Below are 22,331 nucleotides of genomic sequence, written 5' to 3' on the forward strand. Positions count from 1 at the left end.
GGCTAAAAGAAATCTAAGGGAAGCAGAATGGTCCATTTTTCATAAGACCAGAAGACTCTCGTCGGTTTTCAGTCTTCCCAGGTATTTTTATTCGCGGTTAATACAGGACATTTAGTATTTTTAACACTGTCCTCTAAAACATGCACCATAATCCCAAAATTACAAAAATGGACATTCGTTATCTTTAAAGTCTTCGTATTTGAAAAGAGTGATTACTCTAGTGCCTTGAAAACTCTTCTACAGGACGTTACACTTAAAGCAATTCCTATTCTATACTTCTGAAATTCGAAAAATTTTGCTTGACTTTGAGTTAATGATTCTGTATGACGTCTGTTCACATTAGATAGGTTTGTTTGAGCACTTAGTTCTGTGCATCGTGCCTTTCAACTGACTGAGGTGTAATACCAATGAATTAAATGTGGGTCGAGCTGTACTTCAGTTGGCTAGGTCGGTCATACAGGAGGTGAAGGGCTATTCGTCAAAGTACACATGACGCGTTTCTGAATTTTCCATCTTCAGAAATCCAAATGCAAAGTTTGCACAAGGACTGTCTGTAAACTTGTGCTGGTAACGCCTTCTCCTACTTTCGCATTTCTGGAGACGGAAATAATTCCGAAACGCGTGAAGCACACTTCGTTGCCTTTGTCCAGCTGATAGGACTTTATACAACCTAGCTAGATAAATTTCAGATATAAGCATATTACTACAATGGTCGATAGCCTCCTATGCCACTCAGACCTTAATGACAGCCTTTTCTGGTTGCCATTCTTCATACTGTGAGTAAAGAAAAAGTTCGGACAGGCATTTAGTGTATTTAGAAAGTTTGGTGACAGCTGACTAAGAACCATGTATGTGTGAAACTCTTCGTAACTGAACTTCTTAAAATATTACTTGATCTGCTATTGACTTTTTTGTATCACCCACAAACAAAAAAACTTGGCATCTGGTAACGTAAATTACGTTTAATGTACACAGGAAAAGAGAAGCCTGAGGGAACCTCGTGGGAGAAACGTAATTAGTTCCTATTTGCATGACGGATAACTCAATCCAAAACTACTTCCTACAGTCCTTCTTGCCAACTGGAAAGATTGAAACATGGTTAAACTTTTTAGTGTTATTGAAAGGATGTATTTAGTCAAATCCAGTTTTTTGTCTCTCCTGAGATACGTAAAGAAAGTACGCTTTGTTCGCAGGACGCAGTGATGAGACGTTCGATGACACCAGAAGAGCTCCGACAGCGAAGCGAAACGTGCCGTCGGGAGCGGCAGCATCTCCTTCGTTACGCCATCTGGAACAGCAGGCGAATACGGGAAGAGCGTGAGAAAGAGGACGAAAGGCAGGCTGTCGCGGCTGGCAGCGCCGCAAATTCATCAAAGCATGATGATAAAGAAAAGCCTAAGCGGTTGGCGCTGCAGACGATCCAAAACACTTCCGAAAATTCGCGATTAGCAGGCTCTTGTGGTAACGCAAACTGCAGAACCGACGAAGACGCCGACGACACTTCGAGCGAATCCAGTGACACCAGCGCATCAGACCCGGACAGCGACAATTCGGAGAACCTGTCGGATAGGGTCTCCAAACTCGACCGCTCGGAGTACCGCCCCCTATTGAAGAAATTGTACACAGAAAGGTTGTCAGAAGCCGAAATGGATAGCGATTCCAGCAGCGACGAGTCCGACGACAGCTGGTCGGACTGTGAAGATTTGGACGAGGGTGATTGTTCATGTTGCGTCATAACAACTCGGCGTGCTTCTGGAGACTCCAGCGAAGATCTAACAGCATGTTTCCAGGTAAGCTGTAAACTAGTTTGAAACTGTTGCATAATTTATCTACATCGACAATACCCAATCATGGAGTGGGAAAGAATAACTCATTCAGCATCGTGTAATAGTCCCAGGGGGCTAGCCACTCCCTGGTGGGTTTGTGCTTGGCTACCATGGGGCCCCAGCCTTTGCAGCATTTCCCCCATTCCGAGCTGCATGTCTTTCGCCTTGCTATTTTCCCCCCTCCCTTGGGAAACATATCCGGCGTGTTACTGGGAATGTTCTTCATTCTGTCGCTGACATAAGTCTCACCTTCTGCCCCTTTGTTTTTTTTTGTTCCCTTCTCTCATACGTTCGCTTTGGTGTTGGAGGTTCGTGTTTTTCTTCCTCCCTATGCGATCCTGAAAGCGTAACAGGTGACGGGGTAACGTAATTCCCAGCCCCACATAGACAGGTAGGGTTCACACGTACCCTTGGTACAGGCCAGGCGCAGGGAGAGGGGGGTGATGGCCGGAGCTGCAGCTTGCCCAAACTGCCTATTGGTCCCTCTGTCAGTTGTTAGGTGACTGGCGATGTCAACACTCACCTAACGAGGGTGTGCCCCCTTGTGAAGGGGGCCTTCAGTTGGAAGAAGTGATCCATGAAAGATGCTGGTTGTCAAGTGGGGTTATTCTCGTACTGAGTCTCTTCTCAATCAACGTCTACAAAACGTAAATTTAATGAGGCTGATTCAAAGACCCTTCCCACTTCACCACAGATGTTCGTGGTATCACATACTAGTCAGTCCTTCATTGTGGTAAATAATTTTATTATTCAGAAAGGTGTTGATAAAATTCCTAGCCCTGTGAAATCCTGATCTCGTTTACAGAATGTCACTTTGCTTTTGGATACTACTTCGGATTCTCAAGCCCAACTGCTTGCTGCCTCGCTTCTCCATGGCTACCCTGAAAGTGTAGAGGCCCATAGAACTTTGAATTCTTCCTGTGGTGAAATTTACACCTGGCTCCTCTACATCTGAGGTTGTAATCCAATCTTGTCTCTTATCAGGGTATCATTGCTGGGTAATGAAAAACATAGATCCCTCCTACATGCCCACCTGCACTCTTATCACGTCTGACAGTGGTGCTTCCATCCAAGATAAAAGCAGGTTATGAAATTATCACAGTCTGGCTGTACATTCTGAACCCAATGCGCTGCTACCAGTGTCATTTTCAACTACATAAGAATGTCTTGTCAAAACACAGCCAAATGTGTAACATGTGGTAGGGATGCACATGACGGCGATTGTCTACCTCTTTCTCCCTGCTGTGTAAACAGCAGTGGTGGCCATAAAGCCTCTCAAGATTGTCCTGTGTATCATGACGAGTGGGCTGTCTAAGGTACAGGTAAAAGTGCCTCACCCTGTCACTCAAAATTTACTGGCTAGCCGCAAACCCTGCATTCTCCATTCTGGCATCTACAGTTCCGTTCCTGTTACCCTCGCTCCATGAAGGACATTTCCATGCACACAAGCAACCTCAAATTAAGCTAAGACGTTGTGAAATCGCTCAGTGACAAAGTAATATCACCATCCCCCGTCCAGCTGTGCAAACAGCAAACGCTCGCCTCAAGGGACGAAGCCACCAGCCACACAACCAGTAGGCCAGAAAGGACAGTGGAAGTGCTAAAGTGAAGATCTCCTTCACCCCTCTAGCCAGAGAGAAGAGTCGTCTTCTGACCAGAAAGGCCGAAAAGTCCACCAAAAGCAAAAGGTCTTACCCTTCGCCTACTCGAATATCCTCTTAGTGTCGCCACATGTCTTAGCCCAGCCAGACTCTGTGTCGCTCGTGCACTTCACCAACCGTTTTTCAGCGATGGACTTCAGATCGACATGCACAGGCATGCTGATGCTTCTGTGGAACCCATGGAGCAGGATCCTCCTGTTTCAGTGCCCTGTAGTAGCAACTCTTCACTGGGTGTCACCTCAGCAGCTGCCGAAGTGACAACTACAAATCTGTCTCTCCTTCAATGTAATTTTTGTGGCTTTTGGTCCCACAAAGGATTCACTGCATCCCTTTGTACTCTGTCTTCAGGAAACGAAATTGCGCTCCTCACAACCACTTTGAGCTTTCACATTTTTTAACAATTGGTTTTGACCTTCCCCCTGAGGTCGGTATTCCATGTCAAGGGGCTGTCATGCTGAGCATATGGGATGACATTGACAATCCATCTCCCTAACTACCCATCTTAAAGCTGTTGCAGTTGATTTTCCTTCCGCACCTGACTGTTACCCTGTCATTTGATTTCTTCATGGCAGACTTTGTTCAGCTTATTAGGGAGCTCTCTCTCCCATTTTTGCTACTTGGTGACTTCAATGTGCATCATCTCCTTTAAGGTTCTCCCAGGACCTGTCAGAGTTGTGCTCTTCGCTGACCTTCTTAACCGACTTAGTCTTAAGCCTTAATGCTGGGGCACCAATTATCCTTTCGAACTCTTTGTACAGTCTCATTTGGGCCTATGATTCTGCGCTGCCCAACTCGCCCTTAGTCTTAAATGGTACATGCCTCCTGACACCTACCTGAGTGACAACTTCCTGTGTCCCCACTGCAGGTTTGGGGGTGAGAGTAGGCCCATGGTATTCCCACCTCTCATAAGGGGCGACTAAAAGGATTCTGAAACATTTTGGTCTATATGTGATGGTTCCCTCCCAGGTTTGACCTCCACATTTCCAAATTCTTCCTAAGAGCGAGGCAATTGGGGAAGGGTGCCTTACATGGTGCATTGTCAATCGTGCATTGAGACCTTTATCCAGCTTTCTCGCCGTCTCATTGCCATCTCGCTCGTTCTCCATCTCTTTAGCGTATACATTCCTGGGTGCGATTTCCGCTGTGCAGTGTTGCTTTTTTCGGAGACGACGACCATGGACTTAGTTGCATCTAATATCCAGCACGCTAGCCAGTCTTCTGTGGTGGGGCCACCATGTACCCTGTTGGTTGTAGCCCCCTGACAACACAGGGATCACTCTGCTGATGGCTGCGCCATTAACTCCCCACATATGCCAAGGAGTAGATGTCTATCTGCCTGGGTCATAGTGACTCCCAGCAATTGCCATTGTGCCATGTGGCTGTTGCTGAGGCTGGGTGATGCCCATGCAGAGGGCCCTTGGTTCGAGTGGGTGGCATGAGGGCCGATGACCAGCAGTGAAGTGTGGTACATTCTCTCGCTGATGGCCAGTGGCCAGCAGTCTCTAAACGTTATTTGCCTCAATTCAACACTAAGAAATGATTTCAAATTGTTCCCCTTTTTGGCCACACTGTGGGAGGATCGAAAGGCTCAGGATGGCAGTGACGCTTGTTCACCCCGGTTCCTAGTTCATACAAGAGCTGACAGGAAGTCTTTCATGTCAATGAAGCCTCAATTCATCGTAGAGCATTTAGAGGACAAGTTTGGGGAGGTGGAGGGCTTGTCCGAAATGCACTCTGGTTCAGTATTGATAAAACGACATCCTCTGCCCAGTCACGAAGTTTAATTGCTTGTGACAAGTTGGATGTTTAAATATGGTCCAGGGTATTAGTTTCCATAGGGACCGTCCTTTGCAGTCTGATGAGTTGTGCGCCAATTCAGAGCGTCGATGTTCATTTCATATGGCGCATTCATCAGGGTCCAAAGGATAATCAGATTGCTATTGGCCTCAGAGGGTGATAAATTATCAGAGAAGATCAAGGTGATTGTCTACCACTATATCCCTCCCTTGATGCTACGTTTAAAGTGCTGGAAGTGCAGCCATATGTCTTGCTGCTGTAATTACAGCCTTACATGTCGATGTTGTGGACACCCATCTCATCCCAGTACTCCGTGCCCCGCTTCCCATCTGTGTCAACCATGGAGAGCATCACACTTCACTTGCCAGACTGCAGGATCTTACAGAAAGAGCAGTAAATCATGATATGACCTTCGACCAACTGACCTACATTGAGGCTAAGAGGATATGTGAAAGACTCCATCCAGTGCAAATGACTTCCTCATATGCCGACACTATGGTAACCGTGGTAGCCCCATCAGTTCAGCAAATTCCAGTCGGCTCACTGAGCCACACAACTCCACATGCCCCCTTGCCCATGGGGCACTACCCACCCTGTTGCTCCTGCACCACCTACCTCGGGAGCAACACCCCCTGCACCCATTGGGGACATCCAACCCTACTTCTAAGCTGGAGAAGTGTAGAACTTCTTCGGCTCCTCTCTCTCTCGCAAGGTGTCCCTTGGGTGGCTCCCTTCCCAGGTTTCCCCAGATGGGAAGGATACCCCTAGCAGTGGCAAGTGCCCACAAGCAGCTGGTCGTAGACTTTAGTGAGCCTCCTCTGTCTTGCAGACTGAATCAGTGAAGCCCTCCCAGCCAGCGAAACTCGAGGAGAACCGATTCAAGTCCAAGAAGACCTCTAAGCTGACGGAACTTCCGATGGCACTCACCTCACCCCACCCTATCGCAGCCTACAAGCTCTACATCTGAGAGCGATGTGGAGGTTCTGGTGTCTGCTGAGGACCTAGATCTCGCTGGACTCTCAGATGAAATAGATGTCACTAGCACAGTTGCTCAATCGGTGGCAGCAGGTTACCCAGTGGCGTAATCTGCCTCCTCAGTCACTCCACTCCTTTCTCGGCCATGGACAATATTTTCCTCCACTGGAACTGCAGCGGTTTTCTCCGCCATCTTGCTGAGCTCCAGCTTCTCAGCCTTCACCCTTTCCTCTGCATTGCTCTTCAGGAAACTTGGTTTCTGGTGATGCGAACCTCCCCCATCCTCTGTGGCTACTGGGGTTGTTATAAGAACCAGGCAGATTGATATGGTTTCTGGTTGCGTCTACATCTACATTTACATCCTTGACACTCTTTACAGTGTGTCTGTCCCTCTACAAACACCTTTAGAGTTTGTTGCTGTTCAGGTGTGGACGCCTCAGGCTGTTGCAGTCTGCAGTCTTTCTCTTCCACTGGATAGTGATGTCCTGGAGCATGTCCTGGCTGCGCTGATAGCCCAATTTCCGCCACCTTCTCTGTTACTGGGCGACTTCAACGCCCATAACCCTCTGTGGGGTGGATCGGCGGCAACAGGCTGAGGCAGCATCACTGAGAAAGTATTTAAATACTGGTGCCTTAGTACTTCAGTGTGGCGCATGGCACGTACTCGGCCATCGACCTTCCGATCTGCAGCCCTAGCCTATTACCATGTGTCCAATGGAGTGTGCATGACGACTTGCATGGTAGTTGCAACTTCCCGATCTTTGTCACTCCTGCAGTCTTCTGGGCGCCCCAGCAGATAGGCTATGAATAAGGCTGACAAGGAAATGTTCACCTCCATTGCCACTGCTGAGCCTCTTTCCAACGACGCCATTGATGCGATGATTCACTCGGTCACCACTGGCATCCTCCCCAGGGGGTCCACAACTCTTGTGGATACGTGCGTGGCAAACATGAGGCCCTGAGCTAGTGCAGCCTTCTTTCTCTCCAGGGCTGCATTTCTTTCCCATTCCCCTTCCCCTCCTTGCTCCTTTCCCCTCGCCCTCTCCCCTCTCCTCTCTCCTCTCCCTCTCTTGGTGTCCTTGCTTATATTCGCCCCTGCTATCCTCCTGGTTGTGTTGGTTTTAAAATTCGGCTTCGTTGTGTAATCATCTCCTCCTTTTGGCATTCCTTGGTCCCTTCTGGGGTTCGACATCCATTACAAAATTCCTCCTCTGTAGTGTGAGCCATTTGGGGAAGAGCACCTTACCTAGTGTCTCCGACGTGCCCCTTCCTAGTACATTCCACCTTCTCTTTCACATTGTTGTCTGATGCTAGTGCATAGCCAGCACAGTAGCCAGCCCATGTGGTGGGGTCGCTATGTACCCTTTTGGTTGAGCCCCCTGAACACACAGGGATCACACTTCTGATACCTGTGGTGTGACCACCTCATGCATGCCTTGGAGTGGTTGCTCGTCATCCTGGAGCATCGGAACTTCCAGAAATGGCCGCCGTGCCAGATGGCCCTTGCTGTGGCTGGGTGGCACCCGTGAGGAGAGCCCCTGATTGGAGTGGGTGGTATCGGGGTGGACGCTATGCAAATAAAACGCATAAAGGTCCAGAACTCTGGCCGTTCTGCGGCTGTGTCTCTGCATGGAACTGATTCCTAAAGTGCTGCTTCTCTTGCCCTTCGGCCTTCCCTTCCATGGCTACCCCTTGGGGAGAAGGTCAGGCCCGTTGGCTAGGGGCGAAACCATTCCCCCATTATCTAGTTTGCACCAGGACTGATGGAGATACTTTCACCAATACCAAACCTTTATTCTTTGTTCAACACATTGATACAAGTTTGACGAAGTGGACCCCCTGAGCAAGATGCGGTCGGGTTCGTTCCTGATCAAAACTGCTTCAGCTGCCCAATCTGCGGCCCTTCGTGCCTGTACCCATCTTGGCACAATTCCTGTGTCCATTACACCCCACCAGTCTCTAAATATTGTACAAGGGGTGATTTTTTTTTCACAGGGACCTCATCCTTCGAACTGATGAACTTCTGGACAGTCTGACGGCGGGGTATTCACTTTGTTTGATGTTTTCAGAAGGGTCCTAAGGACAATCGCATAGATACTGGTGCCTTTATCCTGGCCTTTGAAGGGTATACCCTCCCTGGGAAAGCAAATATTATGGTCTATCGATGTGATGTGAAGCTGTACATCCCACCTCCTATGAGGTGTTTTAAGTGCTTGCGTTTTGGACACATCTTCCTGCTGTTCACAGGCCCCTCTGTCGTGACTGTGGACGTCCACTCCATGAGGGAGTCCCTGTGTTCCCCCTCCTATGTGTGTAAATTGTCATAGTAGTCATTCTCCACGTTCACCAGGTAGCCCAGTATAAGAAGGAAAAAAGATAAAGGAGTATAAGTCCCTTGATCGTTTAACCTACAGAGGCCCATAAGAAATATACACGTCTTAACTCTGTGTCCATGACATCTAGTTACGCCTTGGTTACATCTTTACCCCTTCCTCCCCTTCCTTAACCCCATCTCCTGCCCCCTCCCCTGCGGCTCCCACACCTTCTCCTCTGGGCGCTGCTCCTCCCCCTCCCCAGCCAGAGTAGTGTCCCACTCCTTCGGCGTCTGCCAGTCAAAGGCACCTCTCCTGTGATGCCCCTTCCAGGTCAAAGGTCTACTGCCGCACGACGACCACGAGAGCCGCGATCTGTCGGCCCCCAGGTCGCCTGGTCTTTTTGTTCCTGATCTTGTTGCAGCTGGCTCCTTTATACCACACAGCCTTTGTCCCGGGACAAAAAGCCTCTGGTGTCACTGGAGGTCCCTTCCCAGACTTAACAACCGGATTCTGACCTGTCGTTCATGGATGTCGCCCCCTCCTTGTCAGTGACTTATGGGGACCCGGTGGTATGACTGACCTTTGTGTGTTCAGCCCCCATTTAAATCATCGTTCTATGGTTCTCCAATGGAATAATGGCTACTATCGTCACCTTCCGGAATTGAAATCCCTTCTTTCGTCCTACTCTGCACCTTGTGTGGTTCTCCAGTAATCTCATTTTACTGATGCTCACTCACCAACCCTCCGTGGGTTCTGTGGAAATCGGGTCGGACCCCTGTGGGCTTCTGGTGGCGTTTGTACTTTGGTCTGTACAGACATTGCTAGCATGTGGATTCCTCTTCAAACTACATTGGAAGCGGTTGCTGTTAGGGTCCACATAGACTCTGTGGTCAAAGTTTGCAATCTTTACCTCCCTCCTGACAGGACTCTTTACACCTGCTCCCTTAACTGCCCTTCTTCAGGACCTTCCTCCTCCCTTCCTCCTCCTTGGGGATTTTAATGCTCATCATCCCTTGTGGGGCAGTGCCTTTCTGTCTAGACGAGGTCTTCCTATAGACCAGTTTATTGCAAACGACGACTTGTGCCTCCTTAATGATGGCTCCCCTACTCATTTCAGTTCCAGTCATGGTACCTTTTCTGCCATTGATCTTCATCTTTCTTCTCCCTCTCTCCTCCCTTCATTACACTGATCGCCACACGACGTACTTTGTGATAGCGACCATTTCCCGTTGATTATCTCGCTCCCTTCCCGCTCCCCGATGGACAAGTTACCTCGTTGGTCTTTCCAAAGCGCCGACTGGCCTCTACGCGGCACAGGTCGTGTTTTCTCCCTCTTTGTCAGGTTGTATTGATGACGTCCTACGTGACGTGTCTGACGCGATTGTTCGCGCTGCTAACCTTGCTGTGCCGCGCTCATATGGACCATTTTGTCGCTGGCAAGTCCCATGGTGGAGTACGGCCATTGCCATCTGTGATCGCTGTCGAGCTTTGCAACACCTTAAGAGGCACCCATCTGTAGCCAGCCTTACTACCTTTAAACGCCTCTGCGCTAAAGCCTGTTAGCTAATCAAACAGAGCAAGTGGATATGTTAGGAAAGATTCGTTTCTTCCCTTGGTTCTACTGTCCCTCTCATGGGTATGGGTTGCACTTCGTTCGCTCCAAAGTTGCCATCGGCAGTCCACCCTCCCAGGCCTTCACCTCCCAGATGGCCTTTGTATGGACCCATTAGTTCTTGAACATCTTGTGACCGATTTTGCAGTGGCATCAGCCTCCTATCCAGCTGCTTTCCTTCACCAGAAACAGTGGGCTGAAGCTTCCACCTTATGTTTTACCCCTTGTAAGAATCTTACCACGAACCTTCTACTGAATGGGAATTTCTTTATGCTCTATCTTCTCATGATACGGCTCCTGGCCTAGATTCCATTCATAACCAACTGCTTCAACATCTCAGTGTTCGACAATGGCATCTTCAGGTGTTTAACCGTATCTGGCTCTAGGGTGACTTCCCTTCTCAGTGGAGGGATAGCATGGTGGTTCCTGTCCTTAAGCCTATTAAGGACCCCTATCTGTGGACAGCTATTGGCCAATTAGTTTGGCCAATATTGTTTGTAATTTACTTGAACGGATGGTAGCCTGTCGACTCAGTAGGGTCCTCGAATCTCGGGGTCTATTGTCCCCTTACCAGTGTGGCTTTCGAGAGGGAGAGTCTCCAATCAATCATTTACTTAGCTTGGAATCTGCAGTTCGGCAGGCTTTTTCCCAGCGCCGCCGTTTGGTTGCAGTGTTTTTTGACCTTCCAAGGCCTATGACATGGCCTGGCGCCATCACATCTTACTTAACCTTCATCAGTGGGGTCTTCGGGGCCCACTCTCGATTTTTATCCGCCAGTTCCTGTTCCATTGGTCATTCAGAGTTAGTACTGTTTTTAGTTCTCCACGAACCCAGGAGATGGGCATCCCACAGGGTTCTGTCTTGAGTGTCCTTTTCCTCATTGCTATCGGTGGACTTGTGGCCTCTGTCGGTCCTTTGGTCGCCCCTGCCCTGTATGTGGAAGATTTCTGCATTTCGGTTAGTTCCTTTTCGATGGCATCTGCAGAGCGGCAGCTCCATGGAGCTATATGGCGTGCCTCTGCATGGACCCTCCCACATGGGTTTCAATTCTCTCCTCTAAAATTGCAGGTGGTCCACTTCTGTCGCCGTACTATGATCCACCCTGATCCAGACCTCTGTCTCGATGCCCAACGATTGCCTGTCTTCTTTTTGACAACAAGCTCACTTGGCTGCCCCGTATCAGATATCTGAAGGTATGTTTCTGTAAACTCAATGTCCTTCGCTTCCTTGCGCACTCCTCTTGGGGTGTGGACTGTTCCCTCCTCCTCTGTCTTTATCATGCTCTAGTTCTGTCTCGCTTTGACTATGGTTGTCAAGTTTATGGTTCAGCTACTCCTTAAGCACTGCACGTGCTGGATCCAGAACACCATCGTGGTATCTGTTTGGCCACCACTGCCTTCTGTACTAGCCCTGTTGAGCGTCTCCTGGTTGAAGCTGGGATCCCCCCCCCCCCCCCCCCCGCTTCTGTTCGGCGGTCCCAGCTTCTGGTGTCTTATGCACTCGCTATCTGTTCCTCTCACACTCGTCCTTCCTATTCTATCCTGTTCCCAGTCCATGGACGTCACCCACCCGACTCCCGCACTCGGGTGGGTTTACCGGTTGGGCTCCGCCTTGCGTCTGTTTGCCTTGATGTTCAGCTTCCTTCTTTGTCCTGTCTTCCTCGCTCCCTCACCTCCACCCGCCCCCCCCCCCCCCCCCGCCCCCTTGGTTAGTTCCTCGGCCTCGAATTCGAATGGATCTCTGCTGAGCTCCGAAAGATTCCATCCCCTCCAGTGGTGTTTCATTCCTTTTTCCGCCAAATTTTATGGGAGTTTCGGGATGCTGTTTTTTACACTGATAGTTCTAAATCTGCTGATCATGTGGGGTATGCCTTCACGTCCTCTGTCGGAACGGAAAATCTGCCACCTACATGTGGGGTGTTTACTGCGGAACTGATGGCAATTTCCCAGGCCCTTACCTTTATTAAACAGTCCCAACACAATTGCGTTTTGTTATGTACAGACTCGATGAGTGGCCTTCTTGCTATTGACCGGTGTTTTTTCGCGCCATCCTTTGGTCTCTGCCACCCATGATCATTTTGCTGCTATTCACCGTCCTGCCTGTTCCATTGACTTCCTTTGGGTCCCTGACCATGTGGGTATGCCAGGTAATGAGCTTGCTGATCGTTTGGCTGAGAGCAGTCACTTACCCCCGTTTTCTGTAACCCCTCCTGCAGCGGATTTACAGCTGCATATCAAACTCCACTTCGCACAGTCATGGGCCAATTCTTGGGAGGCTACTTCCCTGTCTAACAAACTTCGTCCGATTAAGGTGACACTAGGCCCGTGGCATTCTTCCTTTCGCCTCTCCCAAAAGGACTGTACCACACTGTCGTCTCCACATTCGCCATACCAGGCTGACCCATGGTTTTCTTTTGCGTGATGAGCCACCCCCACTTTGTGGTTGTGAAGCCTTCCAGTCAGTAGACATTTTGGTTGAATGCCCCCCCTTCTTTTGGTTCTGTGTGCTAAGTACAGACTCCTCGACACTTTACATTTGATGTTGGCTGACGATTTCGGGATGGTCTCTCTGGTTCTCGGTCTCCTCCAGGAAAGTGGTTTTTATTCTCAGTTTTAAGATTTTTAATATCTCTTGTGTTGGGGCAGGGTGGTGAGTGTTTGGGCGTCTCCCACTGTAAGCCGTGTTGAGAGATGCCCGACTCACCTCGCTAAGAGATCCTCTTTTCTACCCCTTTTACTGTTTTTACCCTTTTTTTAAGGATTGGTTAGTCTCCTTTTCCCATATATACTTATACATTCCAGCAGTTGCACCTTTAAGTCAGAGGTGGTCTCGCCTATGCTGCTTCAGCATAGCGTTGGGTTCGTTCTCTTGCTGACTTACCTTGTTTTGTTTTTACCATTGACAACATGACTGCCCCTTTACGTTTTTAGCCTGTTCCCTTTTATTTTTCTGACTTTCTGAGAGGTCACACTAGCGGAATGGGCCACATATGAAACAAGGGACTGATGACCTTGCTGATTGGTCCCTTAAACCTCAAACAACAAACTGTCGGCTATTCATACAGCTTTTACTCGGCGAACATCTAGTTGTTTTCTTCGATCTTCGGAAGGTATACAATACCACCTGGTGCCATCATATCCTTGCTATGCTGCACGAATTGGGCTTACAGGGTCCACTTCCGATTTTTCTACGCAATTTTCTCTCCAATCGCTCCTTTCGGGTTAGTTTGCACTTATTTAAGCTCTTCTCATATTCAGAACAGTGTCCCGCAGGGCTCACTTCTGTACCCCTCTTTTTGGTGGAGATTAATGGTCTTGCAGCTGCAGTGCACTCATTGGTCTGTTCCTCTCTCTATGCTGATGATTTTTGTCTTTATTACAGTTCCCCATGCATCAGTGTCGCTGAACGTCGGCTGCAAGGAGCTATCCATAAGGCACATTTCTGGGCATACAACCATGGTTAGTTCTCAGCCTCTAAGAACTGAGTGATGCATTTCGGTCGTCGAACTGTCCACCTCCTTCCAGCGCTCTACCTTGCCAATGAACACCTTCATATTGAGGAGACACATAGCTTCCTTGGCATGCTGCTTGATGCTCAGCTCACTTGGACACATCTTCGCGAGCTTAATTAACAGTGCTGGTGGCACCTCAACATCCTTCACTGCCTAAGCCACACCATTTGGGGGCTGCACGAACAACCCTCCTACAGCTTTATAAGGCCTTAGTCAAGTCCTGTCTCGATTACAGGAGCGTGGTGTACGACTCAGCAGCACCTTCAACGTTGCAAATCCTCGACCCAATTCTCCATTCTGGCGACAGGTGCCTTCTGCACTAGTCCAGTGACCAGCCTTCTTGTAGAAGCTGGAATCCCTCCCCTAAGATTCTGCTGACAAGTTGCTTGCGTCATACAACGCCCGCGTCCATGCCTCGCCTGACCATCCAAACCACAGGCTCATTTTTCCATCTTTTGCGCTCCCCTCCCCACGACGGCGGCCTTGGTTTGGTCTCCTGATCGCGGCCCGCGTCCTTTCCCTTCTCTCGTCACGGGAGTCCTTTCACCTCTCTCCATCTTTATGGCCCTCTTCTTCTACCTCTCCTTGGTCTCTCCTTGGTCCCTCCCTCGCTTGTGGCTTTGCTTGGATTTGTCCTGTGACTGTCCTCTGTTCCGCCTGCCAGTCATCCTCAATTCCTGGCTCCTCTTGCCTCATTTCGTGATGCAGATATAGTTTACACCGATAGTTCTGTGGTAGATGGACGCACTAGATTTGCTTTCATCCATGGCAATTACATTGAGCAGCATTCCCTGCCTTGTGGGAGCAGTATTTTCACTGTGGAGCTGGTTGCTCTTTATCATGCACTCGCTCACCTTTCCTCCTGCCCTTGGGAGTCATTTGTCATATGCAGTGGCTCCCTGAGTGGATTGCAAGCACTCGACCAGTGTTTTTCTCGGGACCCTTTGGTGCGCGGTATTAAAGATACTGTTTTTGTTGTCGCAGTGTGGTCGTTCAGCGACGTTTGTGTTGACCCCGGGTCATATCGGCATTCCAGGAAACGAACGTGTCGATCGGTTGGCCAAGCAGGCCACCACTTCGCCACCCCTGCAGCTTGGTCTTGTGGAAAGAGACCTCCGGTCAGCCCTACATAACAAGGTCCGCAATGTCTGGAGCTCTGAATGGTCTGTCTTGAACACGGCAAATAAGCTCTGCATGGTCAAGTCGTTCACAGCCATATGGAACTCATACTTTAGGGGCACGTGTAGGGACTCAGTTATTCTCTGCCGTCTCTGAATTGGACATATGCAGTTGACCCAGAGCTATCTCGTTCGTTGAGAACCTGTCCAAGTGTCGCTGTGATGCAGGGCTGACAGTGGTCCATCTTCTGATGGACTGCCCCCTTTTTAGCCGCCTTGTGGCAGTCCTTTAATTTACCAGCTGCACTTTCTTTAATTCTCGGTGACGATGACTCTATAGCTGATTCAGTTTTACGTTTTACCTGTGCAGCTGGGTTTTATCACTCGCTCTAGTGTGGGCATTCTAGCATGACTTCTCAGGCTACACCCACTCCAGCGACTTTTGTGATGTGGATACCAAAATAGTGTCTTTATTGTAAAAAGTTGTCGATACATATATCAACGCTTTCCAGCTGGAGGTTCTTAATTTGTAGTTGAGTGGTTGACATTTCACTTGATACATCAACCACTGTAGTCCGTTTTACTCTAGTCAACTATTTGCTTTGTTCCTTTTAAGTGTTCTCTATTTTGTGTTGCTGTGGTGTTCATTTTAGCTCTGTACCCCTTGGTGTTCCCTCCCTCTGGGTGCAGAGGTTACGCTTTTACTGTATAGGCCTTTTACAAGCATGTCTGTCTGGAACTGGGGACTGATGACCTCGATGTTTAGCCCCCATCAAACCCCAAAACCAACAAACCATCTTCTGGAACGGTGGCCCTGGTCAGGGTGTACGATCGCAGTTCGTCAGAGCTCTTCTCTGGGCTTGAGGTTTTCCCCTCTTCCCCTCTTCCACCTCTTCCACCTCTTCCACCTCTTCCCTGGGCTCCTCTGCGTATACCCCTGTGGTGTGTGCTCCACCCATGCCTTCAGCTGGATTTGGCACAGGACCTGAAAGACTGTCCCTCCTGAGGCCCTCCGCCGCCGCTTTCTTTCAATCCTTGTCGCGTTTCAAGGCTCTGACGTCTATACTGACGGTTTGATGGTTGCTGGTCGTGTTGGTTATGCTCTTACTCTTCGGGATCATTATGAACAACTCATTGGCAGCTGGCGGCAGTGTTTTCACTGCCGAGCTGGTCGCAATCTCTCTACCTAGAGTATATCTGCCCCTGCTCAGGTGAATCCTTAGTTACCTTTACTCACTGAGCAGTTTAAGAGCTATCGACCAGTGTTTCCCTCGCTCTCGTCTGGTGATGGCGCTATCCTGGAGTCCCTCCATACTCTTGCCCATTGTGGCCTCTCTGTGGTCTTTGTGTGGACTCTGGTTCATGTCGGCATCCCAGAAAATGTTGACACGCTGGCCAAACAGGCTGTCAGTGCACCAGAGTTGGATATTGGCCGGACTGACCTCAGGTCAGTTTTGTGGCAGAAGGTACTTTTCACCTGGGGTGAAGAATGGCGCACCCTTCCTTCACCCAACTAACTTTAGGCAATAAAGGAGGCTACCAGTGCGTGGCGCTCCTCCTTGTGGATCTCTCGCAAGGGCTCTGTTGTCCTTTGCCGGCTGCACATTAGCCACACCTCGATGACGCACAGCTATTTATTGCGCCGCGAGGACCCACCTGTATGTCACTGCGGGTCAGCTTTGACGGCGGACCACATCTTGTTGGTCTGATGGCTTTTAACTCCGCTCAGGCAGACGTTTGCGGTGCCTGATACTTCCTGCACACTTATCAGATGACGTTGAGGTGGCAGATAGTTTTGAGTTTTATTCTTGCAGGGGTTTTATCGCCTGGTTTAAGTGTTTGTCCTCTTGTGTTAAGTCTGGCCTTTGGCCTACGATGTTAGACTGGGTTTTTTAGTGTTTCTAGTTGATAGGCTTTTGCTTTTTTCGTATGGTTGGCCAACCACTGACATACTTGGTGTGATTTTAATTCCTCTGTCTGTGTCGTCTATCATTTCCATTGTTTGTTATTCTTTGTGGGTGTTTAAAGTTCGTGGAAAACGGGACCAATGGCCCTAATAGTCTCGTCCCTTCAATCGCACAAACCAACCAACCTCTTTGTAGAGCTCGCTTCTGGTCTTAATGGCATATTCATGATTTCCACTATTAAGAAAAGAAATGGTTACTGAAAATTGTTATAGATATTGAGTTACTGAACACAAACTGAAAATGTACAGTATTTTAGTCTAATAGCTTGCTTGGGCAACTGTTACCGTTAACGAAGTTTCACTGTGTTCTGTCTGTTGCCTGCGCGCTTGTTTCCTCCCCCCCCCACCCGCCCACCACCACCCCATTCTAGAATCTGCAATCTAAGGCTCGGCTTATGCAGTCCTTGCCTACGTCTCTCCATATGCCCACCCAACCACACCTGTCTGAGATACGCTTCAGTATTTTGTCGTTGCATCGGTTGGATGGCTGCTCACTGCCCAAGCTTGCAGTCGTTCACTGCTTCAACCAACAAACTCAACTAATACTGATTAAATTTTTCTTTACTTAACAGCTATGATGCATACCAAATCATAGCCACCATTAACGTGTGAAAACTATCTCAGTTAGTTCCCCAGTTCCCCCAGTTAGCTCTTCAGTTTCGATTTGATCCATTCGTTCGGTAACCACACGTTGCCTCTGCGTGATGGTCATATCTTCAGTGTATTTTTGCAGTTTTCCAGGTCAATCTGCTTTAGAGATTAAAATACTAAAAAAATCATTGTTTTGTATTACCGTAAACTGTAGATTACACTTCTGGGCAGCACCTCCTTTATAGCAAAATATACCTCTCGTATCGGGTTTCCTGTAGCCATCCTGGTTCCAGGATACTGAATGTTCGAATGTTGGTAATGTTTTTAGCGAATGACATTTCCTCTTCAGTTTTTTACTTTCTTTCAAACACATATAGTTTACACAGTAGTTTTCTTAGTTGAATCTTTCCATACAGTTAATGCTGTACTGAAATAGATCCGTCAATCTAGCAAGTAACTTGTGCTCAAAACTGTCCTGGTGTAAGCAGAGGTGAACCACATTCGTGTATGCTACAATAAGACAGTTCTCAACAAATTTGTAATAAGTTCCTTTTTTCCAGAGGATGTCGAAACGGTTTAATGCGATGATAACGTCAGTTAACCAGACAAGAATTTGACGAAGGACCGAAGAGAAGACGAGAGTGCTACGTGCAAACATATGTTAATTTTAGTGTGTATTTTATATATAAATATTTCAGTGAAAGTATCTTAAATTTGTATGTACTGTTTACTTTCCTAAATGTAGGAATTTTAATGTTTTCGGTACTGATATGTAAGTAAATGTACCCCACGTCCGAAATTGACATTTAAGACAGGTTGTAAGAAATAAATGCTGCGTTGCGTACATGAAACTCCTTGGTTTTTATCTTCCGGCACTAAGCATCGAACACCAAACCCAATTTGTATATTCTTAGATATTATGGATGCACGATTTTCTTCAGATTTTGTGGATTCTCCTGAAGACTTGGCTAACATTAGTTCGCTTCAGCCATTACACTAACACCCACGCAATGTAGAGGGAGAGACAGGGTAATCTTGTGGGAGCTTTTGAGGTAGATAAAAATAAATTCCAGCAACAGAGCACAGTACTTACGGATGTAGCAGTAGGAGATGACCGTCTGAAAGTGTACCATTGCTACATTCATAAATAGAGAAAACAGAATCCGAATAAGTGGACAGAACATAGTGAAAGCTGTCACTTGAGTTGTAACATTTAAATAAGTCCGTCGCTGTAACAGTGCTAGATTTCAAAGATAAAGTAAAACGTTCTTCATGAAATGGTCGCCTGAGAATCTGATAGGCGCTTCTACCAACCCCATTGTGACGCTATAAATACGTTAATTTCACAGATGGCACGTGCAGCAAAATTCAAAAACCGTTAAGCACTCGCGAACGTCCCCCTCTCTCTCGAATCCAGAAATAGATAAAATAGCTTGAATATGCAAGGGAGCATGGAAAGGGGCATTTGGCATATGGGCTCGATCAAACGGTCTGTACTGCCCGCTGCGCCAACCACTGCCTGGTGACTAAGCTAATGTTAAGCTACCTAAAACAAGAGTTCAGTGCTGCACCAACAGGACAGCGTTTATCGTTGGCAGGGACGCAATACTAGATTACGTCGTGCATTCCTTTTCCCAGAAAATGAAACAGTAAGCGCAATAACTATTCAGTCCACAGCTTGTCTGAGAAGTTCTCAATTTTAACTGGATGAAAGTACTAATTTAATCTATTGAAGGATCGCGTGGCTGGAATGGAAAGCACACTCCTGGATTTGCCGATAGCAGAACATACGGTGTATGACGTGCTCCTGACATGCGCGAAGCGCAAGTCACCAACGTCTTTGAACCGAGGAATAAGGATACATAAACATATTGACCACATGAGACGCTCAAGAATCGAAGAATATTTGATTTACTCGCCAGATTGTTCGTTCATTAACAGTTAAGCTTCCTCGGCACTAAAACGCATTGTTTTACGCGCAGCAAAATTCCTGCCAAGAGCTTGAGGTAAAAACTTCATGCGCCTCCTGACCCGCGCTACAATTGAAATTCTTTTGTAAACGCTTGGCCATCTGGAACTCCTACTTCCGTAACTTCAATTTCTGGCCAAGCTCCACATATACCATAAATGTGGACGAAATCGGGATGAGTAGACGCCGTACCCTTGTAAGTGCAAAGTCGTATTTGTTCGGTATATTAGGTACTAAAACAGAAATTTAGTTGGAAGAATCATATGTTAGGGGACCCAGGTAACCGATAATTGGCTTCCTATGAGAGCAGGTATGAAGTCAATTTTCTGTAGATGAAAGCTTTCTAGATGCATACTACAGATAAAACCTTTGTCGCCGTAAATATGTACATAAGTCAGCTTTCTTTGTGGTAGTCTTAATTCCCTGCTTGGCCACCTCTTTTCGGTCTTAATGTAAAATATAAAAGATTGGTACACTTACATAATTCGGTTTCTGAGCTCGTCTGGAAGTCTGCGTTAACAAAAACGCGCGATGCTAATTTTAGCTGCTGCAGGATTTTACACATGCAGCAGAAATTAAGCACTGTGGTAATTACTTCATGATGCCATGAAAGTTAGAAATGCAACAATTAATCACACTTCTAACAAATCGTGGTAAAATTATCCAACATGGATTGAATGAGAGAACGTGCCCAAAAGTCATGCCTCCGTATTTTTATATGGTAACTTAGATTTTGAATAAACTAAACGGTAGTAGCATCAATCAAATTTAGAAATATGTAGAGATTAAGAATAAAGTCCCCAAAGCGACGAACAAATTTCTTCCAACGACAGATCAATTTGTTGATAACGTCACTGTGGAACGTCAGGCTTTAACGAAGCCATCTCAACTTGCACCGCTCCTTCACAATCAAAATGAAGTCATCGAAGGTGTCTGCTTCGGAAACAGATGAAAATAGGATGAGGCAAGTCAGGACTGTACCAAAAATGATAGGACAGTGAACCCAAGGCGTTGGATTGTAAGAGATCGCAGCTCTCGTTTGTGGTCTGACATCTCATGCTGAAGGAGCGGATGCTCCATGTGTGGGCGAACTCTTCGAAACTCGATTACAGCACTGGTTCTCACTCTCGCATATTTATTACACCCCGCCATCTTACGATATAATTAGAAGCCCTCTTGCGGCATAGAGCTTTTGTAAATACCTTGAAATCAAAGGTTGGAACGTTAATAACGTTGGTTTTATTTAAAGCCTTTTCGGAGGTATTACTTCTCAGCATCCTTTCGTAACTGGTAATTGTGCGCTCAGGAAGAAAATTTGACCTTAAAGGTTGTATGGGGACAAGCTGTCAATCGGAATTGATGTAGAAGACTCGAAATCACAAATTTTGAAATCACTGTCCTAATTGAAGATAAAATTGTATTAATTTACATCAAAACTCAGCAAGCTACTGTACAGTGTGCGCAGAGGGTACTCCATGCATAGTCTTACACAGAACGTGGCCACTGGCCGCCGCAGAGAACAATCGGTAACTTAGTGATAGTCTTCGTCATCCCTCGGAACCCGAAGTTCCGCCAACTGCACGTTCTTACAATAGTGCAGAATGTGGAAGATTTGAGACGCATTCCTCATTCTGCACATCTGCTGACAATGTTCAATCACTCGATCTGGCAGGAATATAATGCGGTAATTATTTCCATAGGAGTGTTAAGAATTTTTGTTGTCTACAGTCCTGAGATTGGTTTGATGCGGCTCTCCATGCTACTCTATCCTGTGCAAGCCTCTTCCTCTCCCAGTTTTCTGTTTCCTTTATTGCTTGCTCAATATACAGATTGAATAACATCGGGGAGAGGCTACAACCCTGTCTCACTCCCTTCCCAACCACTGCTTCCCTTTCATGCCTCTCAACTCTTGAGACTGCAGTCTGGTTTCTCTACAAATTGTAAATAGCCTTTCGCTCCCTGTACTTTATCCTTGCCATATTTACAATTTTAAAGAGTATTACAGTCAACATTGTCAAATGCTTTGTCTACAAATGCTAGCAACGTAGGTTTGCCTTTCCTTTATCTTTCCTCTAAGATACGTCGTAAGGTCAGTATTGCCTCACGTGTTCCAATATTTCTACGGAATCCAAACTGATCTTCCCCGAGGTCGGCTTCTACCAGTTTTTCCATTAGTCTGTAAATAATGCGCGTTGGTATTTTGCAGCCATTGTTTATTAAACTGATTATTCAGTAATTTTTACATCTGTCAACACGTGGTTTCTTTGGGATTGGAATTACTATATTCTTCTTGAAGTCGGAGGGTATTTCGCCTGTTCCATACATCTTGCTCACCAGATGGTACAGTTTTGTCACGACTGGTTCTCCCAAGGCCGTCAGTAGTTGCAATGGAATGTTGTCTACTCCCGGGATCTTGTTTCGACTCAGGTCTTTCATTGCTCTGTCAAACTCTTCACGCAGTATCGTATCTCCCATTTCATCTACATCTTCTTCCATTTCCATAAAGTGTCCTCAAGTACATCACCCTTGTATACACCCTCTATATACAACTTCCACCATTCTGCTTTCCCCTCTTTGCTTGGAACTGGGTTTCCATCTGAGCTCTTGATATTCATGAGCCACTCTTTTCTCCAGAGGTCTCTTTAATTTTCCTGTAGGCTGTCCCTATATTACCCCCTAGTGAGATAAGCCTCTACATCCTTAAATTTGTCCTCTAGCCATGCCTGCTTAGCCATTTTGCACTTCCTGTCGATCTCATATTTGAGACGTTTATATTCCTTTTCGCATGCTTCGTTTACTGCATTTTTATATTTTCTCCTTTCATCAATAAAGTTCAATATTTCTTCTGTTACCCAAAGATTTCTACTCTTTTTACCTACTTGATCCTGTGCTGCCTTAACTACTTCATCCCACACAGCTACCCATTCAGCTTCTACTGTATTTCTTTCCCCCATTCCTGTTAATTGTTCCCTTATCCTCTCCCTGAAACT

At 47.2% G+C, this 22,331-nt stretch overlaps 1 protein-coding gene across 1 annotated transcript in view; it reads left to right on the top strand.

The window, feature by feature from the left end:
• LOC126298751 (uncharacterized) overlaps positions 1 to 18,223 on the top strand; it is a 38,514-nt gene extending 20,291 nt beyond the window's left edge. The window contains exons 2-3 of the mRNA XM_049990196.1: positions 1,194 to 1,790; positions 17,933 to 18,223. Of these exons, the coding sequence (XP_049846153.1) occupies positions 1,203 to 1,790; positions 17,933 to 17,989 (645 nt within the window). The 5' untranslated portion in view covers positions 1,194 to 1,202 and the 3' untranslated portion in view covers positions 17,990 to 18,223. The remainder of the gene's footprint in view (positions 1 to 1,193; positions 1,791 to 17,932) is intronic.
• The last annotated feature ends 4,108 nt before the right edge of the window (positions 18,224 to 22,331 follow it).

The sequence above is a fragment of the Schistocerca gregaria genome, chromosome X, assembly GCF_023897955.1.
Source record: "Schistocerca gregaria isolate iqSchGreg1 chromosome X, iqSchGreg1.2, whole genome shotgun sequence".
Classification (NCBI taxonomy): domain Eukaryota; kingdom Metazoa; phylum Arthropoda; class Insecta; order Orthoptera; family Acrididae; genus Schistocerca; species Schistocerca gregaria.